The sequence below is a fragment of the Peromyscus leucopus genome, chromosome 2 (genome assembly GCF_004664715.2).
Source record: "Peromyscus leucopus breed LL Stock chromosome 2, UCI_PerLeu_2.1, whole genome shotgun sequence".
NCBI classification, from domain to species: domain Eukaryota; kingdom Metazoa; phylum Chordata; class Mammalia; order Rodentia; family Cricetidae; genus Peromyscus; species Peromyscus leucopus.
In genome coordinates, this window is record NC_051064.1 from 146,269,379 (window position 1) to 146,295,516 (window position 26,138).

Consider the following 26,138-nt stretch of genomic DNA (forward strand, 5'->3'; position numbering starts at 1 on the left):
CCTGCCCTCCCACTGCATCTTTCCTTTCCTGACTTCCTGCCTCTTTGGTTTCCTTGACTATGGACCCAACTGCTCACTCTGACTTTTTACCTGAAGTTTTTACCACTCTCTCAATGGTAATAATAAGAATTTAAAAGAAAATTCTCAAATTTTGATAGTATTTATTGTAAAAGAAAAAAGATATTTTGAATGTTTAAAACATAACTACAATATTTTATTTTTACAAAGCAAGATACTTCTTATATACAGCCTAAGTTTGTAACCACAGCGCCATCTACCTTCATTTTCCAGACATTTTCCTTATAGACAGTATTATAAAGGGGATCTCTTCAGTCCATTTCTTATAGAATGAGTATAAATGGATGCGTATGTTGACTGAGAATGTTGTAAGGCTGTACTGTGATCACTCTGAGACTCACCTCCCACTGGTCTTCCCTTCCACATCAGACCCACAGTGTGCCTTGCAGTGCGCTCCCTGACCCAGGACCTAACAGAAGCAAGTCCAACCTGGGCAGCTGGTCTGCAGCCCCCACATTTTTCTCTCTTAAAAAGCCTATGTGCCTGTCATGGAGGCGCAGGCCTTTAATCTCAGCACTTGGGAAGCAGAAGCAGGTAGCTCTCTGTGAGTTCAAGACCAGCCACTACATAATGAGTCCAGGTCAGCTAGAGCTATGTAGAGAGACCCTCTCTCAAAAAGAAAAACAAAACAAATCCTATAGACACAGGAAATGTCATGGGATTTAAGAAGAGGAAGCCTCCTCTTCATCATCCACTCTTGTTGCCCAAGGCCTCTCCTCTGAGAATCACAACAGTTCTTTTCATTTGCTCTTTCCCTCATTTTGTCTAAGCCTCTGTTAGAGAAAATGGGTAAAGTGAGCCAGGATTACTGTTTCCCACAGGTAAGTCATGTGGAAGATGAGCTGCTGCTCTCTGGGCCCACGCAGTCCTCCCCCGGGCACCCAAGGCAGGACCCACTGGGTGTACTGGCTGTTGCCATTTGCTAGTGAGTGCTATTGGTATGTGTAGTTCTATTGTGTGTGCGTGTGCTCACAGATAGAGTTCTGTCCTGCTCCTTAGAGAGTGGCTTTTCATTGTAGATGATAGACCATTCCCTTCCTGCCCTTTCTCACTCTCCTCCCATCCTGCTCTGCCCCCTCAGCCTTCCACATGTCTCACTTCCATAGCTCTGCATTGCAGCAGGCTTCTTAGTTAGTTAGGCTTGAAGACTTCTGGACGGATCTTCATCTCTACCCGTTTGAGGGAGTAGTTGGCTCCGTGCCAGCCATACCAACTGATGCCATCCATGTGCTTCTTGTGCTCCCCCATGCGGTAGTACACCCCATTGAGGTTGGAGTCTGTGCAGCAGTTGTACCAGTAGCCACCTGGCATGAGAAACAGATGTGAGGGTAGTAGGCTGGGGATGCCCTCCCTAGATTGTGGCTGACAGATGGCGTTAAAGAGAACACCACAGCTGGAGCACAGCTGCAGTTCACAGCTTGTTCTCAGTGGGACTCTGCCCCGAGCTCTGTGCCCCGAGCTCTGTGCCCCCTGCCTCTCAGATCTCACCTTTGCGGAGCTCTGCACACTTGTCCAAGCAGTTGTCATTGTCCTTGTCCTTGGTGCTGAAGACTGTGTTGTTATGGTAGAGGAGGGCATCCTTCCCCACGGTGCCACTGTAGTTCCCCAGGAAGAGGCGGTAGCTGTTCAGTTCATTACCTAGTGCAAAGTGGCTGTACTCTGCGTAGCGTGCATTGCCCTCCCAGTCCTGGCAAGGAAGAGCAGAGCCTTGGGGAAACTGTGAAGGACTTCATTTCTACAGACCCTGAACCCTTCCTCTCTCACTAGCCCCACAGCCAAATGTCTCTTCAGTAATGGGACTCTGGTAAGACTATTAGAGTTCACCATGTTAGCTGGAAGCTAGTGAACAAAGGTCTGAAACCAGATTTGGGGTCTGGACTCACCATGCGAGCTGGATTGTTCTTTCAGTACCCCTTCGTATCTCTGTCTGATTTTTGTTAAATCTCACTCTGAGATACTGTAGAAGCAAGTAGGGACATTGTGCTTGAAGCTTTCTAGAGGTCCACCCCCCAGCATCACTGAGATTTGCACTTAGAAAGACCCAAAGCAGAGACAATGGTGTTTCCATCCCTCTAACTAGGGGTTCACCCTGTTCTGGCCTGGGTCTTCCCAGGTCTGGGTCAGCTATAGTTTAACTTTGCTGAGAGACAGAAAGAAAAACAAATCTTCTTTCGCTGTACCAAACCTTCAGGAAAATAGCGGCCGTGACTCTCCAGACCTACTGTGAGTACACGATGGTGATGTTTCCAAACCCGCATGTCCGTGTGCAGTGGACCTGGGCCAGTGGACGCCTCACAGCTTGCGCTTACCTCCAGCTCCACACGGAGCCGTGTTGGCTGCCTGGTGAGCCGGTGGATGTGCTCATTCCCTAGCCAGAAGTCCCCTCGGATGCTGCCAAAGCCTTGCTTGTACTGTCTCCAGTCTTGGTAGAAGGAGACAAGGCCGCTCTTGCGTCTCTGGATGATGGTCCAGCCTCCGCCTGCAGTTTCCATGTCACAGAACACCTGCAGCAGAGAGGGTCCTCTTGGGCAGGGACAGGAGCTCGAGGACAGACACCCCCAACCTGTGTTGGCTGTGCCTACAGGGTCAGCAGTCCATGGACTCTGCACACTGCAGCAGAAATGCTGCCCCAGTGTGGAGGGTCTGGGACACAGTCAGCTTGGGAATGTGTATGGGGAGGGGGTCAGCTAAGTACACCTTGGTGGAAAAATTAGGTCCTTCAGGGTGCCTTCTTCTGATAATTCCTTTCCTCTCCTGAAGAGCATTGCTCTAGGATGTTGCCAGAAATGTAAACTAGTGAAGTTATGTGTTGGTGAGAATCAGAGTGGATATTTGACTGACGATTTGAAAAAAGCAGATAGCTGGGATTTGGAGGGAGGGATCCCATAAAGTGGGCATTCTCATAGCTCCACCATGTGGTGCATTTGCTTCCCTGAATTTCCCTTTCTGTAGACCAGACCAAGCCCTGTTGTCTCCGTGCCTTTAGCGACCTCACCTCCAGCTCAGGGCTGCCCAGGAACTCATCGGGAGGAAGCTTGTACACTCCAGAGATTCGGTAGTTCTTCTGGTAGAGGGAATAGCAGTCATAGATGGCATCTATAAAGGCGACACCCAGAGTGAACAGAGATTTGGGCCCCAGGGATGGGAGGGCATGCTTGCTGCATCTGACCCGGATTAAAAACTAAGACTTTATTTGTACCACAGGGTGCCAATGGGTAGAAGTGGACATCAGGATCACGGGGGCATGTTTGGGCTTCCTTAGTTATGAGGCGGTAGAGTAGGGAAGCCCTTTACCTGTGCCAAGGGACATTAACCAGGAAGGGCCAGGTTAAGTGTAAGATACCCTGCTATAGCACCAGGCCATGAAACTAGAAATGATGTGGTCTGTGAAAGCTACTTAGCAGCTGCCCTGTGAGTAGCTTCAGCCAGAGGCTCAGTCCTGAGCACTCAGAGGGTTTGGGTTATTGTTTCTCAGGTCATAGCTACCGGCAGGCTGGTACTTTAATTAGGGAGACAGATTTGAAATTTTATCTCCTCCCTAGTCTCACATTGCTAGATGCTCAAATGAAAACCAAAACTCCAAGGAGCCCATTGGGACCGGTCCCTGCAAGTTTTGATAAAACAAGGAAATGAGACTTTCCCACCTCCCCTTGGGCTTGATTTAAAAGCTTCCTTGGCTGCCTCGAGGCTGCTGCTCTGTGCTAGCTTTTGTCTCCTTGTTCTGAATAGCAGAGTGAGGCTTCAAAGAAGCAGTTGCTTCCAGGAGAGGCTGTGGCTTCCTGCACCGTCTCGGGATGTTTTCCTTGGTGCCCACTGGTACAGGTGGAAGTGGGAGTTTCCACAGTGCCTGTTTCCACACAGAGCATGTTGGGAAGGGAATGAGGTGCACCTGCCCGTCCCCAGGAGACTTCTAGTAGCAAAAAGCGGTCCAGTCAGCTCTGCCTCTGGCCTGGTCTTCTCTGTGACCTGTTGCATCTCACAGACCAAATGAAGACTCACTTGTCTGGTAAATAAGAATACCTACCTTTCAGTTCCCAAACTGAAGATCAGGAATTCCATGCTTTGAAAGCAGTTTGTATATTTGTTTAATTAGCTAACAGACTTTTCAGGCTTAACATTTGGGCAAAACTTTTTCTTTGTCTGAACCAAGGGTAACCAATCATGTCTTCTTGACTTGGTTTATAATGCAGCCAGCATTATTAGTAAGAAATGCTTCACCTATGGAATATGCTCATTCCAAATGTTCCAATAACCTCAGAAAATTAGATTTGTCTCTGAGCAGCAAATTCATTTCTTGGCCTGTCTGTGCCAAGCTAACCAAGAATTGAATATTGTTTTCCCAAAGAATGAGTTGCATGTGCCTTACTTTCAGCCATTAAAGATCAGTGTTTCGACATTACCTTTACTTATTTTCTGTATTGTTTGGGAGAGTTTTATTAGCAATCATAGGAGAAAATAGATCAGAACTATAGAAAGTAGAGGAGTTTGTCCTTTCCTGAGCACAGAGGTTTCGTTAATGGCTGTGTGGCTGCAGGCGTTTGCCCCCCTCCACACTAAGTTCTAGGGACACCCAAACACTGTGGGGTGAAACTTTGCATCTAGAGCAGCAGCTGTTCCAGTCTGCTGTTCCTGCTCCCTTTACAGCCTGCCAGCTCTCAGTAAGGAAGTATAGCAGGGCCACACCAACCTTTGAAGACTTCATGCTTCAAAGGGAAGTTCAGACTCCCAATGTGCTGAAATGTTGTGTGATTCAGATAGACTGGAGCCAGACATGTTTCATGCCTGTAATTCCAGTGCTTGGCAGGCTAAGGCAGTAGGATCCAGAGTCCAGGGCCAGCCTAGGCTACATAGTGAGTTTGAAGCCAGTCTGGGCTATGTGAGACTTTGTCTGAAAAAGAGACTGGTAGGTCCTGGCTAAACTTGCAGGACATCGCTAACCCCCAAAGAAAACAAATGAGCCTTTAGAGATAAAGCATTCCCCAAAGGTCCCCCGAAGTTGTTCTGTCGAGCAGGCTATCCAGAAGCAGCGCTGGGGCCAGGAGACCCTCAGCGGGGACGAGGTGCGGAGTGTCTGAGGACAGCGCTTACCTGCTGAGGTCTGAGTGACGGTCTGGGCTGCCTGTAGCTGCATGATGTCGATCTGGTTGTTCATCTCCGAGTACTTGCCCTCGGCCACCGTGAGCCGTGACTCCATGCGCTTGCTGCTGCTCTCCAGCTCCATCACCTGCATCACCACACTGACCCAGTCGCTCTCCTGCTTCTTGCTCAGCTCACCCAGCAGACTGCTGAGGTTGGCAACCTGGGCTTTGAGCTCCCTCATCTCCTCACAGCACACCGCTGCTTTGAGCTGTGCAGGTGTCTTGCGCTTAGGAGGCTTCTGCAGCCACACTGGGTGGCTGACAAAGGCCACAAGGATAATGCATAACCAGGTCTTCCTCAGCATGTCTGCGGGCCTGTTGGGGGGGTCTTCCTCTAGAGTCTGTACCTGATGGAGGTCTATGAAACTGAGGAAAGCTTGTGACTTATAACGGGCAGTTTTCTTCCTTCCTGGTGGTCTCCTTCCTCTGAGCTTTCCTAGCCTTTCTCAAAGCTAGAGTTTCTGAAGTGGAACTCAGTGGGTACTGGAACACTTTCCTTCCCGGGTCTAAATGCCCCACCAAGGCAGCATCTTAAATATTGTTAGTGCCTGTACCTCCACCCTACCATGGCTGTGTGCTCAGGCCCCTCCCACCTCATCTGGGAGGGTCGGGTGCCTGTTGAGTGAAGTCAGCGCAAACTCAGGCCAGAGCAGAGGAGGAGGGGCGGGGCCAGTGTCTGTCCCCTTGTCTGTACAGTCTCTGGGCTCAGACAGGAGGCTGGGGATTTCTTTCCAGTTGCGCCTATTAGATTATACCCCTGCCAGCCTCTGGCTGAGCTCTATCTGCTAGCAGACAGGCAGTAGAAAGTCTCCAAACTCCCGTCTGAAGGTTACATAACACAGGCTGAGGGTGAGGGAGTGAAAAGGAGTCTGGACGGAGACTGCTGAGCTAGGGAGGCCTGCTAAGGTAATCCATGCTGTTTACTCGCGGTTCTGGTCTATGTGGACATCCCGATGGGTGTGGGCAAAGTAACTGGGCTGGATAGGTCTTCTTCTGGTCATCACTCAGGGTTTTACAAAATCCTGTTGAATCTGAATTTGTCTTCCTTTTTACACACCTTCCTTCCAAAAAGATCACCTGACATTTGATAAGGAGGTGTCATACGCTTAGGACAGAGAAGAAGATTCAGCCATGCCAGGCACGGCTCTGGGATTGGTCACCCTCTTCTGTCAGTATCTAGGCAGCAGTGAATAGGCTCAGCCTTTGCCTGAGCTTCAAACGCAGAGAAGAAAACTCCACATCACCTAATAAATCTAGATTAGAGTCTAGGTTCCTCTCTCCATGCAGTGTGGTTTGCAACTTGACGTTAGTCCTTCTCTACCTGCGTATGACTTTGCCTGAGAAATGGAGTTAGTTATTACAAACTTTTTTTTTTTTTTTTTTTTTGGTTTTTCGAGACAAGGTTTCTCTGTGTAGCTTTGCGCCTTTCCTGGATCTCGATCTGTAGCCCAGGCTGGCCTCAAACTCACAGAGATCCGCCTGCCTCTGCCTCCCGAGTGCTGGGATTAAAGGCGTGCGCCACCACCGCCCGGCTAGTTATTACAAACTTTATATCCTTTCTTTGAAGTGCTCTCCTATAATCCTGTAAAACATGGAACTTTTCACTAAAACTGTATACAAAGGTCCCTCTGTCCTTCCCGCAGGAGCTCTGTCTTTGGAACATGTGCGTGCTGTCTCTATGATGGTGAGCCACGGAGACAGTCACTTGACTTGGTACTCAGCTTGGGTCCCCACCCAGACCTGACACTGCACAGCTCTTCCTGCTGTGGCCTCTCTGAGCCTTTCCAGCCGAGTGTCCGGCTCTGCAGAAAGGTTTCTGTTGAGGCCGCGCAGGTTAGCAGCAGGTTTACGTTTCTGAGTGAAAGAGCATTAAGGACTCAGATAGGCGCTTCTTGTTTCCCCTCATCTCCCGTCTTTTTTGCGTCCTTGGGGATCAGGATGTTACTGACAGGATCTTCCGGGGTAACCTGCTCAGAGACTCGGGTCAGCACTCTGCTCGTCGGCTCCTTTTTCACTTTCCTTAGTGAAGAACTGGGTTAGCAGCCTTCATTGGCTCCATGGAGTTCATTAGTGTTTAATGTCATTCAAAATCTGCTAAACTCCATGAAGCTCTTTAAGGTAGTAACCTCATGTCTGTCCAGTGATGCTGTGCTTAAGCCATGAGTCGCAGAAGTGCCGTGTACCATAGGATCATATAAATAGTGGATGCTACATATCCTGTTGCCCCAGAACCAGTGTCATAGTGCAGCAGAGAGCACTGGGGACAGGCCAACCTTTGCAATAAGTGTAATGAACCAGCTGGTTAGCAGTCAAGCAGAGAACATTCAGATTTTGATCCTACTTCACACCATACACAGAATTTCAGTTCTAGATTTAAATTCTAGATGTGAAAGGCAAGATCATAACAAGTGGTGTAGGAGATTATCTTCAGCCTCTTGAGATAAGCCAAACACCAAAACTTCCAACATAGTGGAAAACATTAAGATGTGCAGGCCAGTTGTGGTGACACTCTCCTAATATCCTAGTACTCAGAGGGCAGAGGCAGGAGAAATGTAAGTTTTTGACCATTTGCGCTATATGGCAAGTTCAAGGGTAGCCTGAGCTGCATGGTAAAAAAAGAAGAGGAAATGCAAGAAAAGTATAGACATTTCTTTCCCGAGAAAACACTGAGAAGCCAGGCGTGGTTGTGCACGGGAGGCAGAGCCAGGTGGATCTCTGTGAGTTCAAGGCCAGCCTGGTCTATAGAGTGAGATCCAGGACAACCAGGGCTGTTATAGAGAAACTCTGTCTCGAAAAACAAAACAAACAAACAAAGGCACTGAGAAGAGAGAGAAAGTTGTGTTTCTCACAGCATCCACATGCTAGACAGAGTTCCAAGATCTTGGCCATCCAGAGGCCAAGATCAGACTTCACCCAAAATACCCAGTGTGCTTTGCATCCAGCTAGATCAAGGTTGAGCTCTGAGCCCTCCCCACCCACATCTTCTCCTTCATAGTCTCTCCCTGAGCTCTTCATTTCTCTCTGGATATGAAGAAGCAGAAAAAGGGAGAAAAACCCCCAGGCATCACCAGAAGAGGGGCAGTGCTCACTGTTGCAGAGTAAAAAGATAACAGCCAATTTGTCAAGAAGCGCTGACAAAAAGATAAAGTTGGAGGTAATTAACTGGCTGACACACTGGGAGCAATGTGCCTGCCAGTAGCTCCCTAAATCAGCCAGAGCCTTGGAAACGCGACAGCCATTCATCATTTTTACAGCATGCCTCTGACAGGCTCCTCAGTTGGAAACCTGGCCCGCACAGAATCTGTGCTTTGACACTCTGAGGCTTGGACCAACCTGTGCCACATGCTGGGTTGGATTAGGTATGAGGTCCACATCCATCCAGGAGATGCTTGCAAGCAGAATATACCCAGCCTGTCACCAGGCAGTGCTTGGCCTCCAGGGACAGTTTTCAGGGGGCACATGGAGTTGTGAGTGGGTGCACAGCTTTCCTTGTGGCCTGGATCCACCAGGTACCACTGTCAGCCACCTGGATTCTCTTGGTGATGGCTTGTTGGCACCGCATTAAGAAGAATTATGAGGCCAATTGTGGTAACTCACACCTGAAATCCCAGCATTGCAGTAGGTGAGACGGGAGAAAGCAGGTTCCTGGACTACATAGTGAAACCATCTCAAAACTCAGGAAACAAAACAGAAAAGGAAGGGTGAAATGTCTTAGTAAAGTAGAAATGCCTATGTTATATGCCAAAGCAGGATGCAGGAGCGTATGTTGGGCATCAGTCTGTAAAATGTGTTTAATTAATATGCACGGGTGAGATTATTTTAAATTACAATTATATTGTAATAAACTTCCCTGCCCTAAATATTTCTTAATTTGGAGTGGGGAGACTAGAGGTAGTTTAGTGGAATAGCACTTTCCTAGCACATGTGTGAGGTCCTGGGTTCAATCACCAGCACCTTGTGCCACCAGAAAACCTGTGTGTTTGCCTCGCTGTGTCCCCTTCTCCAGCAAGTCACGAAAATGCTTTGTCAGGTGTGGTAGCTTGTGTCCGTCTTCCCAGCACTCTGACTGACGCGAGAATAGCACTGGGGTTCAAGGACCAGCTTAGGCTACATAGGAAGACTGTCTCAGAAAACCAAAAACTAAAACAAGCAAATAAAAACACTATATAAGATATCCTCACTCAGTAAAATGAATTTTAAAAAAGAAGGAAAGAAAAGAAAAAAGATATCCTCATTCTCAACAATTTCTAAAATGTATGGTTTCTTTATGCCTCTTCCCACCCTCGCCATGAGGATCACACTTTCTCGCTGCACAGTTACCGAGTCCTTTAGATAGACCAGACATCCTGGGAACTGTCCAAAGGGGAGGGATAAGGATGCTACAGGAGCTTTTCCTTCTGAGGAAACTCTGGAATTAAGACAGCAGGAACCTTGTAGAAAGTCAGAAAATAGTCACTTGGCTTATATTAACTTTGTTATTATTAACAGATGTATGATCCTGCTCCCTTAGCTTCCTAGTGCTGGGATATGTGTGTGTGCGCACATGTGCACACCAGTACACGTGCACACCAGTACACATGCACAAAGACCAGAAGAAGGTATCTGGTGTCCTCCTCTATCACTCTTCACTGTTCCTTTGAGGCAGAATCTCTCCCTCAACCTGGGTGTTTTCCTCAGCTAGGAGTCTTAGTACCGTAGATTCCTGAAAGTTGCAAAAAGTACCAAATGTTCCAGCTTCCAATGTCTGTGATGGGGCCCATCTTTTCTTTCATAATGTGCAGGGGAAATGCTAAAAATTTCCTTTCTCTAAGTTTTTAAAAAAGTAAATTTGCCGAGTGATGGTGGTGCACACCTTTAATCCTAGCATTCAAGGTAGGTGGTCTATGAGATCTGGGCCAGCCTGGTCTACAGAGCAAGTTTCATGACAGCCAAGGTTACACAGAGAAACCTTGTCTTGGAAAAGAAATTTTTTCTATTAACTGAATTAGTTAATTTTGTGTGTGTGTGTGTGTGTGTGTGTGTGTGTGTGAGAGAGAGAGAGAGAGAGAGAGAGAGAGAGAGCATGTCAGCACATTTGTGTAATATTACACATGTGGAAGCTGAGGGCAACTTTTGGGAGTCAGTTCTCACCTGCTACTATGTGAGTTCTAGGGTCACACTCAGGTCATCAGACTTGGTGACAAGTGTCTTTACCCACTGAGCATCTCACCTTTTGGTTTCCCACCATATTCCTTCCTGTCTGCATTTAAATGAGCCACCTCACCTCCTCTCGGTCAGGTTTAAGTACCCCTTTGCTTCCTGTCTTCACTGCTGTCCTTCCATCTTGAAACTAATCTATTCCGAAAGAGACTGTTGTTGAGGCCCCTGAACAAAACATTCTCTGGTTCCAGACTCTTGAACTGCCTGATGAAGATGTCAGGGCGTAGCCAACCCTTTCATCCTGGCTCTGTAGGGGCATCGACAGTTCTGTTGTTAATCGGTGCTGGGCACAGAACTGACTCGGTGCTGGGAGGAGCAGTTCTGTGCTATGAAAACAACCGATGAAGTGCTTGGGATCCAGAGCCATGCTCTGCACAATTCCCTGTGGCTGCTCAAGACACCCCGTTCCATCCCCTGTGGCCGCTCAAGACACCCCATTCCATCCCCTGTGGCCGCTCAAGACACCCCATTCCATCCCCTGTGGCCGCTCAAGACACCCCATTCCATCCCCTGCCAGCTGTGGTTCGTGTACCATTGGTTCAGTGCCGAGGGAATCCAGAGAATTCTTTTGACAGGGAACCAAGTAAAAGGCAGACGGCAGTCTGCACTAGAAGGCAGGCCCAGGGCCATGTGGAAGCAAGCAGTAACGATCTCATAAATTCCTGACGGAGCACCAGGGAACCCAGGCATTGCAGATGGAGCACAGATGCTCCCGGTCTGCCTGGGCATCCGCCCCTCCAGGCTTGGTGTGGAAGGCTCTCCCTTTGCTTGGCTCTTAACTGCCCTGAGGTCACTAAGGCTCTGAGGCTAAGAGAAGAGAGATAAGCAAAGGGCCACAGAGGAAGCAGACTCCAAATCAGCTACTGTGAGCAGTGACTAGGAAACCCTTCAGGGACTGTGGTGCTTCCCAGGCAGCAGGAATGGTAGCTGGGCTGTTTGGCTTTTAGGTCAGTCCCTTCCTTCTCGGTGAAACTAGTCACAGACTACCTATGAAGAGCCCCAGGATGAGAGATGGGCATGTCGGGAGGTTACAGAGGACTAGGAGGAGGGAAGTGGGGTACATATGCTCTCGACACAGTGTATACATGTGTGACGTTGTCAGCAATAAGTTTTTTTTAAAAAATCATAATTTACAGATAGCCGGGTGGTGGTGGTGCACACTTTTAATCCCAGCACTTGGGAGGCACAGGCAGGCAGATCTCTGTGAGTTCGAGGTCAGCCTGGTCTACAGAGTGAGTTCCAGAACAGCCAGGGCTACACAGAGAAACCCTGTCTCAAAACAAAACAAAACAAAGGAAGGGAAAGGGAAGGCAAGGGGAAGGCAAAGGGAAAGGAAAGGAAAGGGGAAAAGCCCAGAGGGACAGCCTGGGGGCGGGGGACCACAGGAGTCACCCGGCCCCCTTGCTACCCCGGAGTCTGAGCATCACTCCCACTGTGGCAGCAGCGTGTTCCCTCACTTCAGAACCCTTCTCTGGTGTCTGACCAGTCTGCTCTCCAGTCCCAGAAAAGAAGTGCCCTTTGTGACCTGCTTGTCGATGAAGACATTGAGGCAGCTTCTTGTTCTTACTCATTAGTTGTGACAACTCCAGAAAGTGTTTTCCTCAGGTGGCAAGAATGTTTCCAGTCTCTAGCCCTTGAATTCAGCCTCACTTGATTCTGAAGAGAATGAATAGGCCCCTTTGCCCCCTGACTTCCTCGTTTCCTACAGTCAGGTCCATTTGTGGACTCTGGGTTTTACTTTGCAGGTAAGCAGTTTCGACCTGCTTTGTAGACTCCTAACTCTGTAAGCCGACTGACCTGTCATTTCCACCCACTGCTAAGTAGCGGTAGCCGCCCACGCCTCAGTCTCTGCCTCTGCTCGCTGTTGTGTCTTGACCGGCATCAGTAGAGCTGGTTTGTGTTGAGCATGCCTCTGCTGCTGGGCCGAGTCTTCTCAGGTCAGTTGGTCCCCTGTATCTTTCAGTGTCAGTAGAGAAAGACTGGGGGGCTGGGGTACGCAGGGAGGGTTCACAGAAGGGGCTTTGTGGCACTCCCAGCTCTATAAAAGGGGTTTTTCAGAAGTGGGGTAGGGAGCAGAGGTGACTTCTTCACAAGAGCAGAAAACACACCCTGTCCTTCGGTTCCCATAAAGTGACATTTGCAGGTAGTCAGAGGACAACTGTCAGGACTCAGGTCTCTCCTTTTGTCATGTGGGTCCCAGAGATTGAACTCAGCTTGCCAGACTTGGCAGCAAGAGCTCTAAGATGGCTTTGAAATGGTGGCATGGCATTCAGCAGCCTGTGACCTCTTGTCTTCATCTATAAAATGAGTCTATTAATGACTGTCATTCCTCACATCAATGTAGCCCCTGCCATGTGCAGTGAGCACTCTCCTGATGAAGTGAGTTGTCATAGCACATTACCTCTGAAGGTAGGGTCACGGAAGAAGAAGAAGGAAACATTAAAGCCTCCAAAAGACAAGAAGCTCTCTTTTTGGAGTAGAGTGAGTTAGAGACAAGAATACTCTGTAGCCCTGACTGGCCTGGAGCTCACTCAGTAGACCAGGCTGGTCTCGAACTCAGAGATCCATCTGCTTCTGTGAGTACTGGGATTAAAGGCATATGCCACCACCCCCCAGCAGACAGGCTCTCTTAATCAACAAGATTTTATGAATTTTATCTCTGATTGAGCCCTCTCACTTTTCATGGGTCTCAGCCAGAGGTAATTTCTCAATAGTTTTCCTTATTGCTACACAAGAGCAGCCCATGGTGGCAAGAAGCATCTCAGCTCCATGGCCATTGCTTAAGGCCTGATGATGCCTCCGCTGTGCTCAGCCTGCTCCGTTTCCCCTTCCTGCTGAGCCCCCTTCATCCCCAAGGCCTGCACAGCAATGTGGGATACCTGCAGAAGTGATTTGTTTGGACAGCCGAGGAAGTTAAGGCCCAAGGAGGTCTCATTCTCTGTGCACAGTGCCCTATTGGTCTGTCTTACAAGGCTGTGTTGCTAAACCATGGAACTAGTGAAGAGTTTGAATCTGTGCACTAAGATATCAAATTGTCAGTGATGGCGCACGCCTTTAGTCCCAGAACTTGGCGATCTCTGAGTTTGAAGCCAGTCTGATCTTCAGAGCAGTTCCAGGGCAGCCAGGGTTACTCAGAGAAAAACTAAAACAAAACCAACCAAACAAAAAAAGATGTCAGATTACCACTTCCTAATTTTGACTGTTGTTGTTAAACTCTCTTTTACGCATAATTAGTGGCAGAATGGATTGGGCAAAGGCATTTTATGTGGTTTTAGTTTTGTTTTTTTTTTTTTGTTTTTTTTTTTTTTTGTTTAACCACAATGTCAGTGAGTTTCAGAGTAAACCAAGCACTTTGTAATGTTCATAATTTGTTCTTGAAACAGAGTGTGTTCGGACAAGGTAAGAAGACAGCTGCTAAGACTGGTGTAATGGTTTTCCGTTTGGTTTTGTTTGTTTTGTTTTTCAGTCTGGTTAGAGTTAGCACTCGGGTTTAGGCCGGAGCACTTCACCTTCCTTGTCAGGACAGTTTCCTCCTGCCAGGACCTCCTCCTTCCAAGGCTGCCTTAGGAGTCCACTGACAAGAGTACTGAGAACATGGAGTGTCATGTTTCGGGAGTGCTTACTGGCTTTCCTTTTCCTGTGTTCTTAGACTTCCAAAACTACCATTTGGTTAAAGAACTAGACAGTGGCAGAGCTGTACCCAGTAACGTTGGTTAGCAGTGCAGTCCATCCTACCCCATGAGAGTAGACCACTGAGGGGAGGGGCTTTCATGCCATGATACCATGTGGAGGCCAGCCTACAACTTTCAGGAATCCCTTCTCTCCTGCCGTGTGGGTCCTGGGGATCAAACTCGGATGGTCAGGCTTGGTAGCAAGTGCCTTTATCCACTGAGCCATCTTGCCCACCCATTCTCCGTTTCCTAATAGAGACATCCAGTTGCTCCAGCTCTTAGGGGAACATTCTGATTCAGTCTGAGTTTAGGCTCGGTGTCCTCATTAGTAAGATGAAACAAATCTTAACCTTTCTCGCCTGGTTTTCTCAGGGATTCGAGGTCAAAGGAATGGTGGTTGGAAGGGCTGTCAGAAATGTGCTTTGTAAACATGAGGCGTTCAATTATTACTTTCACAAATGTTAACTTCTCTAGTCCATCAGATTTCTGGGCAGTTCCTTCCTGTTTTATTGGAAGAAAAGTGATGGAATTAAGAAAACATGTTTATAACAGCAACCTCTTGCCATATTACCACATGGAACCCAAATCCTAGAATTTCCCAAAACCACTTAAAAATTAATTCTACTCAAGTAGACAGTTTGTACTCTGTGCAGTAAACTAGATCCATGCTCATTAAATCTGTCTAGATTCCCAAGTCGGTATGCCACATGTTGGTGTTTGCCCGGCTGGTAACTGGAGACACCATGTGGCCTGCCCGAATGTGCTCCCGGTTCCTGCCTTCCGGAGCAGTCGCAGGCTGTGCTTAGCACTGGCTCTCAGCTGCACAAGTGTTCCTGGTAGAATGAGGGGCCGAGGCTTGCGGTTCTGCTTTCGGGGCCATCTGAATGCAGCCTCTGATGACTTAACTCGAGGGACCAGGGCTTCAGTGGCACTGTTCTCCAGTTCTGTGGGCCCCAACACCGCCTGGAGGTGACTTTAGTGAAGAGCATCAGTATGCTGCTGGCCAGCACTAAAAACTCTGCCCCCACAAGATTTACTGCAGAGGGAGAGAGTTGTCCTGAAAAGGGACCAAAGAAGCCTGTGGATTTGAAGATAGTGAGCTCTGGCAGATAAGCAGTGAGCATGAGTGGAGAGCCTGGGAATTATGCCATTTTTTAAAAAAATTATTTTTATATCAATGAATATTTGCCTATGTGTATATATGTGCACCACGTATGTGCAATGCCCATAAAGGCCAGATGAGGCCGTCAGACACCCTTAGAACTTGAGTTACAGGCAGTTGTGAGCCGTCCTGGGGGTGCTGAAAACCAAGCCTGCATCCTCATTAAAAGCAGCAAGTGTTCTTAACCACTAAGCCATAAAACACGTTTAAATGTGTGACTGAAAGTGTACATAGCTCAGTAGTAAAGCACATGCCTAGCACTCATGAGGCTCTGGACATGCACTGCCTGCCAGACGGCATCTGAGTGAAAACCAGTCTCTGCTGTCCAGAGAACAGGCCAGAATACACATACTAGCCTTTACTGCCCCTCAGCCTGAGGCAGGAAATCAAAACCCTTCTCTCAGGTAAAGGCATTCAAGCTGAGCTTTCTGGGTGGTGATAGGTGATGGACACCTCGGTGTCTGTGAGACCTCATTCTCGGGATGCTAATGAGCCATCCTACCCAGACCTCTCTCCTTCCAATGCATGAGTGTAACCATGTCTTCCTTTTGTTTCCTCAGCATCAACAATAAGCTACAACAGCCTGAGGCAGCTTCCGGGGTGTTAGAATATGCCATGAAACACTTTGGAGAGCTGGTAAGTACCTTCTAATTCCTTCTGGGGTTTTTCCTTAATGTGTGAGGATCTAAATGCCAGCTTGCCTGTATCCTAAGGATGAAAGGGACAGTGCAAGACGGACCGCATTCACTGCAATGGAGACGAGGGGGGGTGATGGTGCACAGTCTCATCGGCAGTGGTGGTCGGTGGGAACTCTTAGCGTGTAATGTGTGATGGGTGCTCCACGTGCTTCATCTGGCTCCATCCTCACAGGAGCACACTGAAGTGGCTGTTGTCACTGTCCCTTTCTCAGTGAGGGACTGTGGGCCCAGCAGGGTGAACGCCTGTGAGCCAACAGAGCAGGATTTGAACTTGGGCAGGTGGGCACCAAGACTGCCATTCAGCCCGGCCTATCACCTGTGTATCGCCTGTGGCAGAGCCCTTGTGCCTGTCCCTGGGTTAACACTGTGTTAGAAACTAGCCAGTTCCCCAAGAACTAATGTCCTGATGCCCAGGGACTTCTGTTTCATTGTTACTTTTGTAGCTGCTTCTCTGCTCCCTCCTTGCCTGTCATAAGCAAATCATTCCCATGACTTCTTGCAGTTTCAGAAGGTGCTTTGATGGTCCCTAAATGTATAGCACCAACTTAATCAGTTTAACACTGGGACCCAGGAAGGCCAGGAAACTCTGGGTCCATATATTTGATGCAGAGCCTTTATTAATTGTGTAGGTCACTTACAATGCTTTGCCTTAATCAAAAGGCAGGGGCTTCTGTTTGATTCTCTAGCATTGCGCCTCATTTAGAACATTGGGCTGAAACTTGAGGCCACCTTTCACCATCTTAAACATGAATTGCCTGTAAACAAACTGAGGACAGCATCTCTCCAGATGCCAAAACACGAAGAACAATGTCTCCCCCATCTTTGCCACAGTCCTTGTTTGTGGAAGGCAGAGAGCACACAGTGTGCTCCCCAGGCCAAGCTGCACTCTGCTGCAATAGCCCTGGAGCCTGGGCCCCCGTAAGTCTGGGTGAAACAAGGGTTCTTTGCACATCTGGTGTTCAGGTGATCTGCCAACAGATGGCTCATACTCCGGTGCTCAGAGTGCCAGCCGTAAATGAAAGTCTCTCCATCCTCAGGTTCTAAAGGTAGCCATTAGCTCAGGATTATTGCTAAACCGTGGTGGATTTTCTGTGATATTTAGGTAGCTGAATCATATTAAGCTTGACAATGGTTTGCCTTTGCTCGGCAGAGCCTGTGCTTTCTCAGCACAATTTATGTAACAGCAATCTCATTAGAATTTCGTGTGATTCATTGCTTAAACCGTATAGTTTCTGCAACCCATTGCAATTCAAAATGTCCTGCCCCCTGCTTGACCTGCTCCATATCCTGCTCCCCCTACTTTCTGCTGGTTCACCAAGGGTATGCCACGCATTAGTCACTGGCTCCTTATGTAGAAATTCAACCTGGGACATTTATCTGTGCTGCCCTTCATCTTGGAGTGTTTCACTACATCTCTCTGTAAGTCATTCTCCGAGTTCTCTTTCATATGTAGGCAAATAGAAACATTACTCTTGGCTTTAAGGATGCAGTGTAGTTTACCTTCCACAGATAGGCTGATCTCAGCAACCCCCCCCCCCCCCCCCCCTGGCGCTGGGGGGAAGGCTGATGTGGCATTGATTGGTGCATAGACAATAGTGGATATTGGAAGGAGGTGCAGTCAACATTACAAGTCGAAAGGCTTCTTATCCGGGTTCAGCAAGAAGAGGTCCTTTCAGGCCACTCAACAGAATAGTGCTTCCTTCTGTCTCTGCTACGTAAACACCAGTTTTATCTAGAAAGGGGAGGAAGGAGCAGGGGAAACTAATGTGGGCCCTGCATGTATGATATCCAACTTCCACCTCAGAATCAGATTGTTCTTTAAGGACCCTCTGGAGAGCCAATAGCCTGGCCTGGTGCAGAAATAGCCTCCTTCTGAGCTGATGAAGAGACTCAAAGGCAGACAGAACACACAGAGACAGTCTCCTGGTCATTCCAGTCTGGAACTTCCAGACGGAGTGCTTTCACGCACGTGGACTCCACTCACTGTTGGTGTGGCACTCTGCCTGCCAGGATAATGAATCTCTCCTTTGGCCTTGATGCTGTAGAAGTGCCAAGTGCTACCCAGAGAGGAATGTTGGATGGAAGACTGTAGAGGGATGAAAGGTTGTCCAAAACATTTTAAGTGGTAGTTTTCTATTGTATTTTAAATTACTTCCTGGAAGTTTAGAAAGGCATTAAGAATGCAGAGAATCAAGGGCTTCTAAAGAGAAGCAGCTGTGGCCCGGGCTGCTGTGCCTGTCACACAGCTGGATGTCAGCAGTGCAGCAGACTGGAGTGCAGGAGCTGTGGTGGGGGGCACTTTCCCTGCATGCTTCCCGCTGTGTAATAATGCTCCCATGACCACCGGAAGTGATGGGGGCAGAGTTGGATCCTCTGTGTGCTCTCAGTTTATCTCAGGATTCAGGATCTGTCATTAGTGTGCGCAGGAAATAGCATTCCTACCTCTGCCAAACAGCCTACCTCCAGATAAGTTCCTTCGGCCTAAGCTCAGACGTGCTGATAAGTGAGGTCTGTGTGAACATAGTACAGCGTAGGAAAGAGTGTGTGGACTCAACAGCATAAACACTTGCTCTCCGCAGGAGATCCAGGCCACCTGGTATGAGAAGCTGCATGAGTGGGAGGATGCTCTTGTGGCCTATGATAAGAAGATGGACACAAACAAGGATGACCCAGAGCTGATGCTGGGCCGCATGCGCTGTCTTGAAGCCTTGGGGGAATGGTGAGCTGCACTGGGGTGATGACCGGAGTGGCCAGGAGAGGCTCCTGTCTCCAGGGAGTCTTCCCCCAGACTCTTGCTCTGTGCCACTGATGCTTTCCCAGGAATCATTCGTAATTTTGGTGTTTCTTTTCTCTTCGGCCTCGGCACACAGTTGGCTCGATTTTTGTTGTTTGAGTCACTCTCACTCTGTAGCCCAGGCTGGCCTGGAACTTGTGGCAGTCCTCCTGCCTCAACCACCCTCGTGATGGAATTGCAGGTGTGCGCCACTGTCCCCGGCTCTGTTGTTTTGTGGTTTTTGTTTTCTTGCTCTGCATAATGCTGCAAGCAGAAGAGTTGTGAGTCCACTGGCTGCCCTTCCAGAGCTCCTGAGTTCAATTCCCAGCAACCACATGGTGGCTCACAACCATCTGTAATGAGATCTGGTGCCCTCTTCTGGCCTGCAGGCATTCATACAAATAGAGCACTCATATACATAAAATACATACATACAGAAAGAAATCTTAAAAAATACAAAACAAAATGAGCAAAGCACGTGAGCTCTTGGTGACACTCTTAGGAAAGGACGGTGACTACCCCTGCCGCTGCGTCACAGCTGCCAGATGGCACAGGACCCACCATGCAGGGTACAAAAGGCAAAATCCAGCACTTACTGTGAGGCTCTTGGGCCAAGCACATGAACAGTTAGGACAGCTGAAAAGGCGTCTTCCTGAACCTAATCACACGTCGACTTTTTGGAAAAGCTACTGTGGCTTTTAGCCCTCAATGGCAGTGGTTGCTAATCCCCAAGACAGAACATGATATCATATTTTGCCTGAAAATTTAATGTCAATGAATTTAGGAAGCAGCAGTGGCGCACACCTTTAATCCCAGCACACGGGAGGCAGAGTCAGGAGGATCTCTGTGAGTTTGAGGCCAGCCTGGTCTACAGAGTGAGTTCCAGGACAGCCAAGACTGTTACACAAACCCTGTCCCAAAAAAAAAAAAAAAAAAGAATTCCGAAGACGGAGACTGGGGCGGTAACAGTCGCCGAAGTGCTTGCTGTAGAATCAGCATGAGGTCTGGGTTCAGATCCCCAGTGCCCGCAGAGAAGCCAGACGTGGTGTGCATCTAGCCACAGTGCTAGAGAAACAGACAAGTGACCTCTGGAGCTCCTGGCCAGCCAGTCCTGCCAAGTTGGTGAGTTCTGGTTCAGAAAGAGATCCTGTCAAGATCTCTTGACAGAGGGCGGGCAGGAGAGATAGCTCACCGGCCATGCTACAGAGCATGAGGACTTGTGTTCACATCCCAGCACCCACATCAAGAGCTGGACGTGGCACACGCATGTACTTGTAAACCCAAACACGTGGAGGGCAGAGACAAAAGGCTTGTCAGTGTTTACATTGCTGGCCTCACTCCAGGCACAGTGAGAAACCTTTTCCTGGGGCTGGAGCGATGGCTCAGCTGTTAAGAGCACTGGCTGCTTTTCGAGAGGACCGGAGTTTGATTCCCAGCAACCACATGGTGGCTCACAACAGTCTGGAACTCCAGTTCCATGGATCTAACACCCTCTTCTGGTCTCTGTGGGCACCAGGCACACACGTGGTACACAGACATACACGCAGGCAAGACACCCATACATATAAAACTTTTATTTTAATTTTAAAAAGCTGTCTCAAAGTAATTAAGGCAGAGAGTGATGAAACAGGACGATGACATCCTTCACTGGCCTCCACACATGCACACAGCACACACCCATGCACGTGCAGGACACCACACAGTCAATCGGTAAGGTGAAGGCAGCTGAGGAAGGAACCTGACATTGACCTCGGGCCTCTGCGTGGGCACATGAATACAAGTAAATTATACACGCACAAAAATGGTGATGGGTGGATGAACTGACAAAAAATATTTGAAAAGTGCTTGTCTAATTTAACCAGAACTAGGAAAACTAAAAGTTATTGTTTATTTTCATAAGTGAACATCTTTCTTTTTTTTTTGTTTTTTAAGATTTATTTATTATGTATACAGTGTTCTGTCTACACATATCCCTGCAGGCCAGAAGAGGGCACCAGATCTCATTACAGATGGTTGTGAGCCACCATGTGGTTGCTGGGAATTGAACTCAGGACCTTTGGAAGAGCAAGCAATGCTCTTAACCTCTGAGCCATCTCTCCAGCCCCATAAGTGAACATCTTATATCCATTCCTCAGTGAAAGGAAGAAGCATATTCTACCAAATCTGCTTCATTAGTTTATACAACTAAAGGTGTTTTAAGTCCAACAAGTATCTGAAACTTCACTGCCTGGTACGGTAGCCACTAGCCACGCCTGGCCAGTTTAAAACTGAGTAAGACTCAGTTCCACAGTCTCGCTGGCCACACATCAGTGCTCGGAAGCCTTGTGGCTCCTTCATCAGGCAGTGCGTACAGAGCTTTCCATCCTCGTGGCAATCTCTGCTGGACAGCGCTGATCTGGAGGAAGAAGGCGTGTTCAGAACGACCCATGTTATCTCAAAATAGGGTTTTGAGTACTTCCTACTCTGCTCTCCTGCAGCCATATCTTAGGAGAAAGATAAAACAGCTGTAAATATTTCTAATTTTAGATCTGATCAGTTCCAAAATGCTTTAGCGTTTCCCCGTGGCCTTTGAATGGCCTATTGTACTGTGGCTTTAACCCACTTACTCAGCGTTTCTCGGTGGACGCTGTCTCCTGTCTCTCCAAAGCCCACTCTCGTTCCCTTGTTCCTGCTGCTGCCATCCTTGCCTTTCCTTTTCTCTTTAGAACCACTGCTCCTTCCCTTGCACTCTTCGGTGGCCTTTCCTTTCTCGTGCCCTCCCTTTGCAATTAGAGCTGACACTTTCCCTGACTGAACCAAGTAGGGATAGCTTGGATACCTTGGAAAATCAGAGATGTTCTTTTTGTCCAGTCCCCTTAAATAACAGGCTCATAGCCTGTGGTCTCTCAAGAGCAAGTGACATGGGCCTCTCCTTGCCACAGTTCCCACTCCCGTAGACCTCCAGTCTCTTGGGTTCTTTCCAGTTTTATAATTACCTACGAAGTCTAAGGGGCTAGAACTGCTGACCTAGGGCTTTAAGAATGTGGAAGTCTAAGAGAGACCTTAAAAGAGATGGAGGAAGCAGGATTTCTTCCTGGTCATTTGCAGCTTTCTGATAAGGCTCATTTCATCAATTCTGTTTAGAGTGCAATTTCTGAATTTCGTTCAGTGTGAGCATATATTCTGAACCTGCCCGAGGCAGGCGTTCACTGAAGGCGCCACCAGAAACTATGGGGAATCAGCAGTGAGCAGCATACAAATGTCCCCTCTCCATGCTCATTTGACTCCTGGGTGCTAACCAGAGATGGAGCCCCAGCACTGTGGCCCCCCGGGACACATGCACCTCCTCATACTTCCCACACAGCATCCAAATCTCTTGAGCACAGATTCGGTGGGGTTGAAAACACAGGCCAAGCAGTGGAAGTCCTCCAAATGAAAGGGCTTACTCAGCTTCCTGCTGCAGCACTATGCGGGAGGCCAGAGGGGGGCCAGAGGGGTACTCTTTTCTCCTCGGGTGGCTCACACAGCCCAGCAGCTGCTCCATGAACTGAATTTATTTGTTTCTGTCTCCCTCTCTCAATTGCAGTGACTTCTACACTCCTCTCTGGGCCAGTTGCCTGTAAGCTGGGTGGTCCCTGCCCATCTCCTGCAGCTTCAGTTTCCCGCGGGACAGCCTCAGCACTGCTCTGCTGCTTTCTGCTGGGGGGGGGGGACTATCAAGGAGAACCCTTGAGCTAGCTTCCTTCTTGCCTCGAGTTGAAAAGGAAACCCCGTAATCCCTGGCACAAAAACAGTGATCCTCACAGCAGTAGAGGGAGGCTGACTGCCATGGCCATAAGCCATAGTAAAGTTCATGGCATGTAAGCATGAGAACCTGAGTTGGGATCCCTAGCACCCATGTAAACAGCTGAGCTGGGGAAGCAGAGAGGCAGATCCCTGGAGCTCACTGGCCAGCCAGACTAGCCAGTAAGTGCGCTCCGGAGTCAGTAAGACCCTGTCTCTAAACATTGGATATCAGCCTCTAGCTTCCACGTGTATCCATGCATATGTACTCGCTCATGCTCTCTCTCTCTCTCTCTCTCTCTCTCTCTCTCTCTCTCTCTCTCTCTCTCTCTCTCAGATACACATATCATAGACACAAATTAGAATTCTCATTGGAGTGAATATAGTCAAAGCATTTGAATTCAGAGAAATTGTTTTTATGAAGCCCAAAATCATACAACGAATATACAGTGATAAAAATTTAATGACTTTGGGGCTGGAGAGATGGCTCAGAGGTTAAGAGCACTGGCTGCTCTTCCAGAGGTCCTGAGTTCAATTCCCAGCAACCACATGGTGGCTCACAACCATCTGTAATGAGATCTGGTGCCCTCTTCTGGCCTGGAGGCATACCCAATAAATAAATGTATCTTTTAAAGATTTTTAATACTTTTTTTTTTAAAGATTTATTTATTTATTTATTTATTATACAGTGTAATGTCTGCATGTATCCTTGCAGGCCAGAAGAGGGCACCAGATCTCCTTACAGATGGTTGAGAGCCACCATGTGGTTGCTAGGAATTGAACTCAGGACCTCTGGAAGAACAGCCAGTGTTCTTAACCGCTGAGCTATCTCTCCAGCCCTTTTTAATACTTTTTAAAAATTGGAATTCTAGCTGGGCAATGGTGGCACACGCCTTTAAGCCCAGCACTCAGGAGGCAGAGGCAAGTGGATCTCTGTTGAGTTCGAGGCCAGCCTTGTCTATAAGCTGAATATAAGAGAATTCCAGGACACGCTCCAAACCTACACAGAGAAACCCTGTCTCGAAACACCAAAAAAAAAAAAAAAAAAAAAAAAAAGGTTGAAATTCTAGTCCTGGTAGGATATTTTCAGATAATGGTGCTTTCTTTCTTACCTATGGAGACAGCCCAACAAAAATGCACCAGTCAGTTTCTATGCTTTGACCCATGCAAATAAACAGATATCGGAGTTCTTATTTATTTGTTTGTTTGTTTGTTTGTTTGTTTGTTTTAAAAAAAAGAAGTTGACTCTGCTTCCAGTGCTGAGCTAACACTTTGCAGTGTGCCTCTCTGAAAGGAAAGATGAAAGAGAATTCTAGCTGTGTCTTGATGCTCCTGCGAACTCGGGCTCACCTTCACCCTTGCACAGTGCAGAAGCAGAGTGTGGAGGCAACAGTTTTGTCTTGTCTCTCTTGCTCGCTTGCTCTCTCTTTGTAAGCTGGGGTTGGAGCCCAGGACCTTATTTATAGTTTTGCCAGCAATTTCCCACCAAGCCACAACTCTAGGCCCTAAGAGGGCACATTAACTGGCAACAGGAAGTTCCTCTTCTTGTCAGGCATGGTGACTCACACCTGTGATAACTGAGATGCTGGCGCAAGAGATTTGCCTCAAGTTTGAGGCCATCCTGGGCTACATAGTGGGTTGTAGGTCAGCTCGAGCTACAAAGTGAGACTGTCTCAACAAAATGGAAATCCTTATTCTGGTGTGGCTCTGTTCTTTTTGAATATTGGAGCTTTTTTATTTATTTAAATTGTATTTCTTTGTATGAGTGTTTTCTCTGGGTGTATTTATGTGCACCACATCTGTGCCTTGTGCCCACAAAGATCAGAAGGCAGCACTGGATCCCCTGGAACTAGAGTTACAGACAATTGTGAGCCTCCGTGTTGGTGCTGGGAACCAAGCTTGGGTCCTCTGGAAGAGCAGCCAGTGCCCTTACCCACTGAGCCATCCCTCCAGCCCCTGTTGGCAGTTAACTGTTCATATCTCAGTGACTAGCTGTTTATAATGTGTGTGCCAGTGATCCCAGCACTTGAGAGAAGGATCATCCTTGGCTACATAGTGAATTTGAGGCCAGTTGGGCTACATAAAACTCTGTGTCAAAAATATACAGATAAGGGGCTGGAGAGATGGCTCAACTCTCTTCCAGAGAGCCGGAGTTCAGATTGCAGCACCCACATCAAGCCGGCCTTCCCTATAGCTTTGCCCTCAGAATGAATGTCCAGATGTGTCCCTTCTTTGTAGACCTGCCATTTAAAAAAAAGACCCCAGATCATACTGAGAGGACAAAAGTCACTCAGCATCTATGAAGGTACCAGATGTTCATGGTATTTTATACCATATAGAGTTAGACACAGCACTCTGCTTGATAAATCTACACTTGAAAAATGGGCGCTGGACCCTAAAAACCACAAACAACCTGTCCACTTCTGTTTCCAGGCTCCAAGTTCCAGGCAGGCCCATCATACCACTTCCTGTGGAGCCCTAGCTAACCCAAAGGAGGTTAATGGGTTGTAGGGAAGTTTTACTAACCTGCCTACTTGTTTCTCTTCCTCCAGGGGCCAGCTTCATCAGCAGTGCTGTGAAAAGTGGACTCTGGTTAATGATGAGACCCAGGCTAAGATGGCCCGGATGGCGGCTGCAGCAGCGTGGGGTTTAGGTGAGGCTTCCGCATGGGAACCCAGCCAAGCTGGAGACTCCATCAAAAAATGAGCTGCAGTGATGTAAGGGGTAACAGTCTGTAGAAATGTGGAGACCATCTGTGCCTATGTACTGACGTCCTCCATCTGTCCATTCACTGTGGTTTTGACAAACTCCTTAGACGTGAGTAACAGTGGATCTTTGTGGGAGAGCCAAGGAAGACATTGATGAATTGGAATCTCATCTGAAATTGAGATGTGTGTAAGATATTACCCCTCCCAGTTCAAGGACTCAGACCCATGTGACTGTACTCATGTTAGCACCAGTAGCATGTGCCAGGCTGTGCCTTGTGCTTCTGACTGACCTGCTGTAAATCAGGGTTCCCACAGCTCCTCATCAGCGCAGTATGCTAGGACACCTCCAAGAACTAGGGGGGACACGTCACTTGTGTGTGTTGTAAAGAATACAGATAAGCAGGTACACAGGGGTTCCTTATAGCAATATGGGGTGGGGGTGGTCACTTACAAGAGCAGACATGACTCAAGGACTCAAAACTGAAAGCCCACCCCAGCTGGCTGACAGCTCATGAAAGCTGAGTCTTAAAGCTCACTGCACAGCTTGCAGGTACCAAACAGGTTGGAGAGTGTCTCTTCCAGGCAGCTCAGCTGGTCTGAGGGTCAGCGCTTACTGCTTGGGGAGAGGGGCCAGTGCATATGACCAGTTTCAGGAACTTCCTGGAGCTTTTGAGTTTGTTTACTTCGTGAGATTCAGAGCTTCCCAGCAGGGTGGAACATTTCCCCCCTTCAGAACTTCCTGAGCCCTAAGGAGCTTACCTCAGATGGAGTCTTTTATCTCAGAGGAAATTACTGTGGGGCGGCAGCCTGTGGGTGTGTTGCAGTCCTTGTGTCTTATTCAAAAACAGTCTTGCCCCACAGGAAACCCCAGGATTTTAGGAGCTCTGTGACAGGAAGCAGGGATAACTGAATAGATTTCTTTATACCATGGTGGAATTTGACTTTGTTT

General features: G+C 48.1%; 2 protein-coding genes across 2 annotated transcripts in view; one reads left to right on the forward strand and one right to left on the reverse strand.

The window, feature by feature from the left end:
* Positions 1-26,138, forward strand: part of Mtor (mechanistic target of rapamycin kinase) — a 116,881-nt gene that overhangs the window by 53,471 nt on the left and 37,272 nt on the right. Inside the window, 3 exon segments of the mRNA XM_028893638.2 lie at positions 15,809-15,884; positions 18,526-18,665; positions 25,034-25,134. Coding sequence (XP_028749471.1) covers positions 15,809-15,884; positions 18,526-18,665; positions 25,034-25,134 — 317 coding nt within the window.
* Angptl7 (angiopoietin like 7) lies at positions 170-5,789 on the reverse strand. The gene is made up of 5 exons (XM_028893639.2): positions 5,167-5,789; positions 3,074-3,174; positions 2,388-2,582; positions 1,567-1,765; positions 170-1,382 (listed from the first exon to the last, which is right to left on the reverse strand). The coding sequence occupies exons 1-5, from the start codon at positions 5,519-5,521 to the stop codon at positions 1,210-1,212; spliced, it is 1,023 nt and encodes a 340-aa protein (XP_028749472.1). The 5' UTR covers positions 5,522-5,789; the 3' UTR covers positions 170-1,209.

Bases quoted from the DNA above. Each gene is read 5' to 3' on its own strand.
- Angptl7 (XM_028893639.2), bottom strand. From the start codon at position 5,521: ATGCTGAGGAAGACCTGGTTATGCATTATCCTTGTGGCCTTTGTCAGC. The intron at 3,175-5,166 runs GTAAGCGCTGTC...TCGCCTTTATAG, and splicing joins CGTCACTCAGACCTCAGCAG to ATGCCATCTATGACTGCTAT. The intron at 2,583-3,073 runs GTGAGGTCGCTA...TCTCTGCTGCAG, and splicing joins TGGGCAGCCCTGAGCTGGAG to GTGTTCTGTGACATGGAAAC.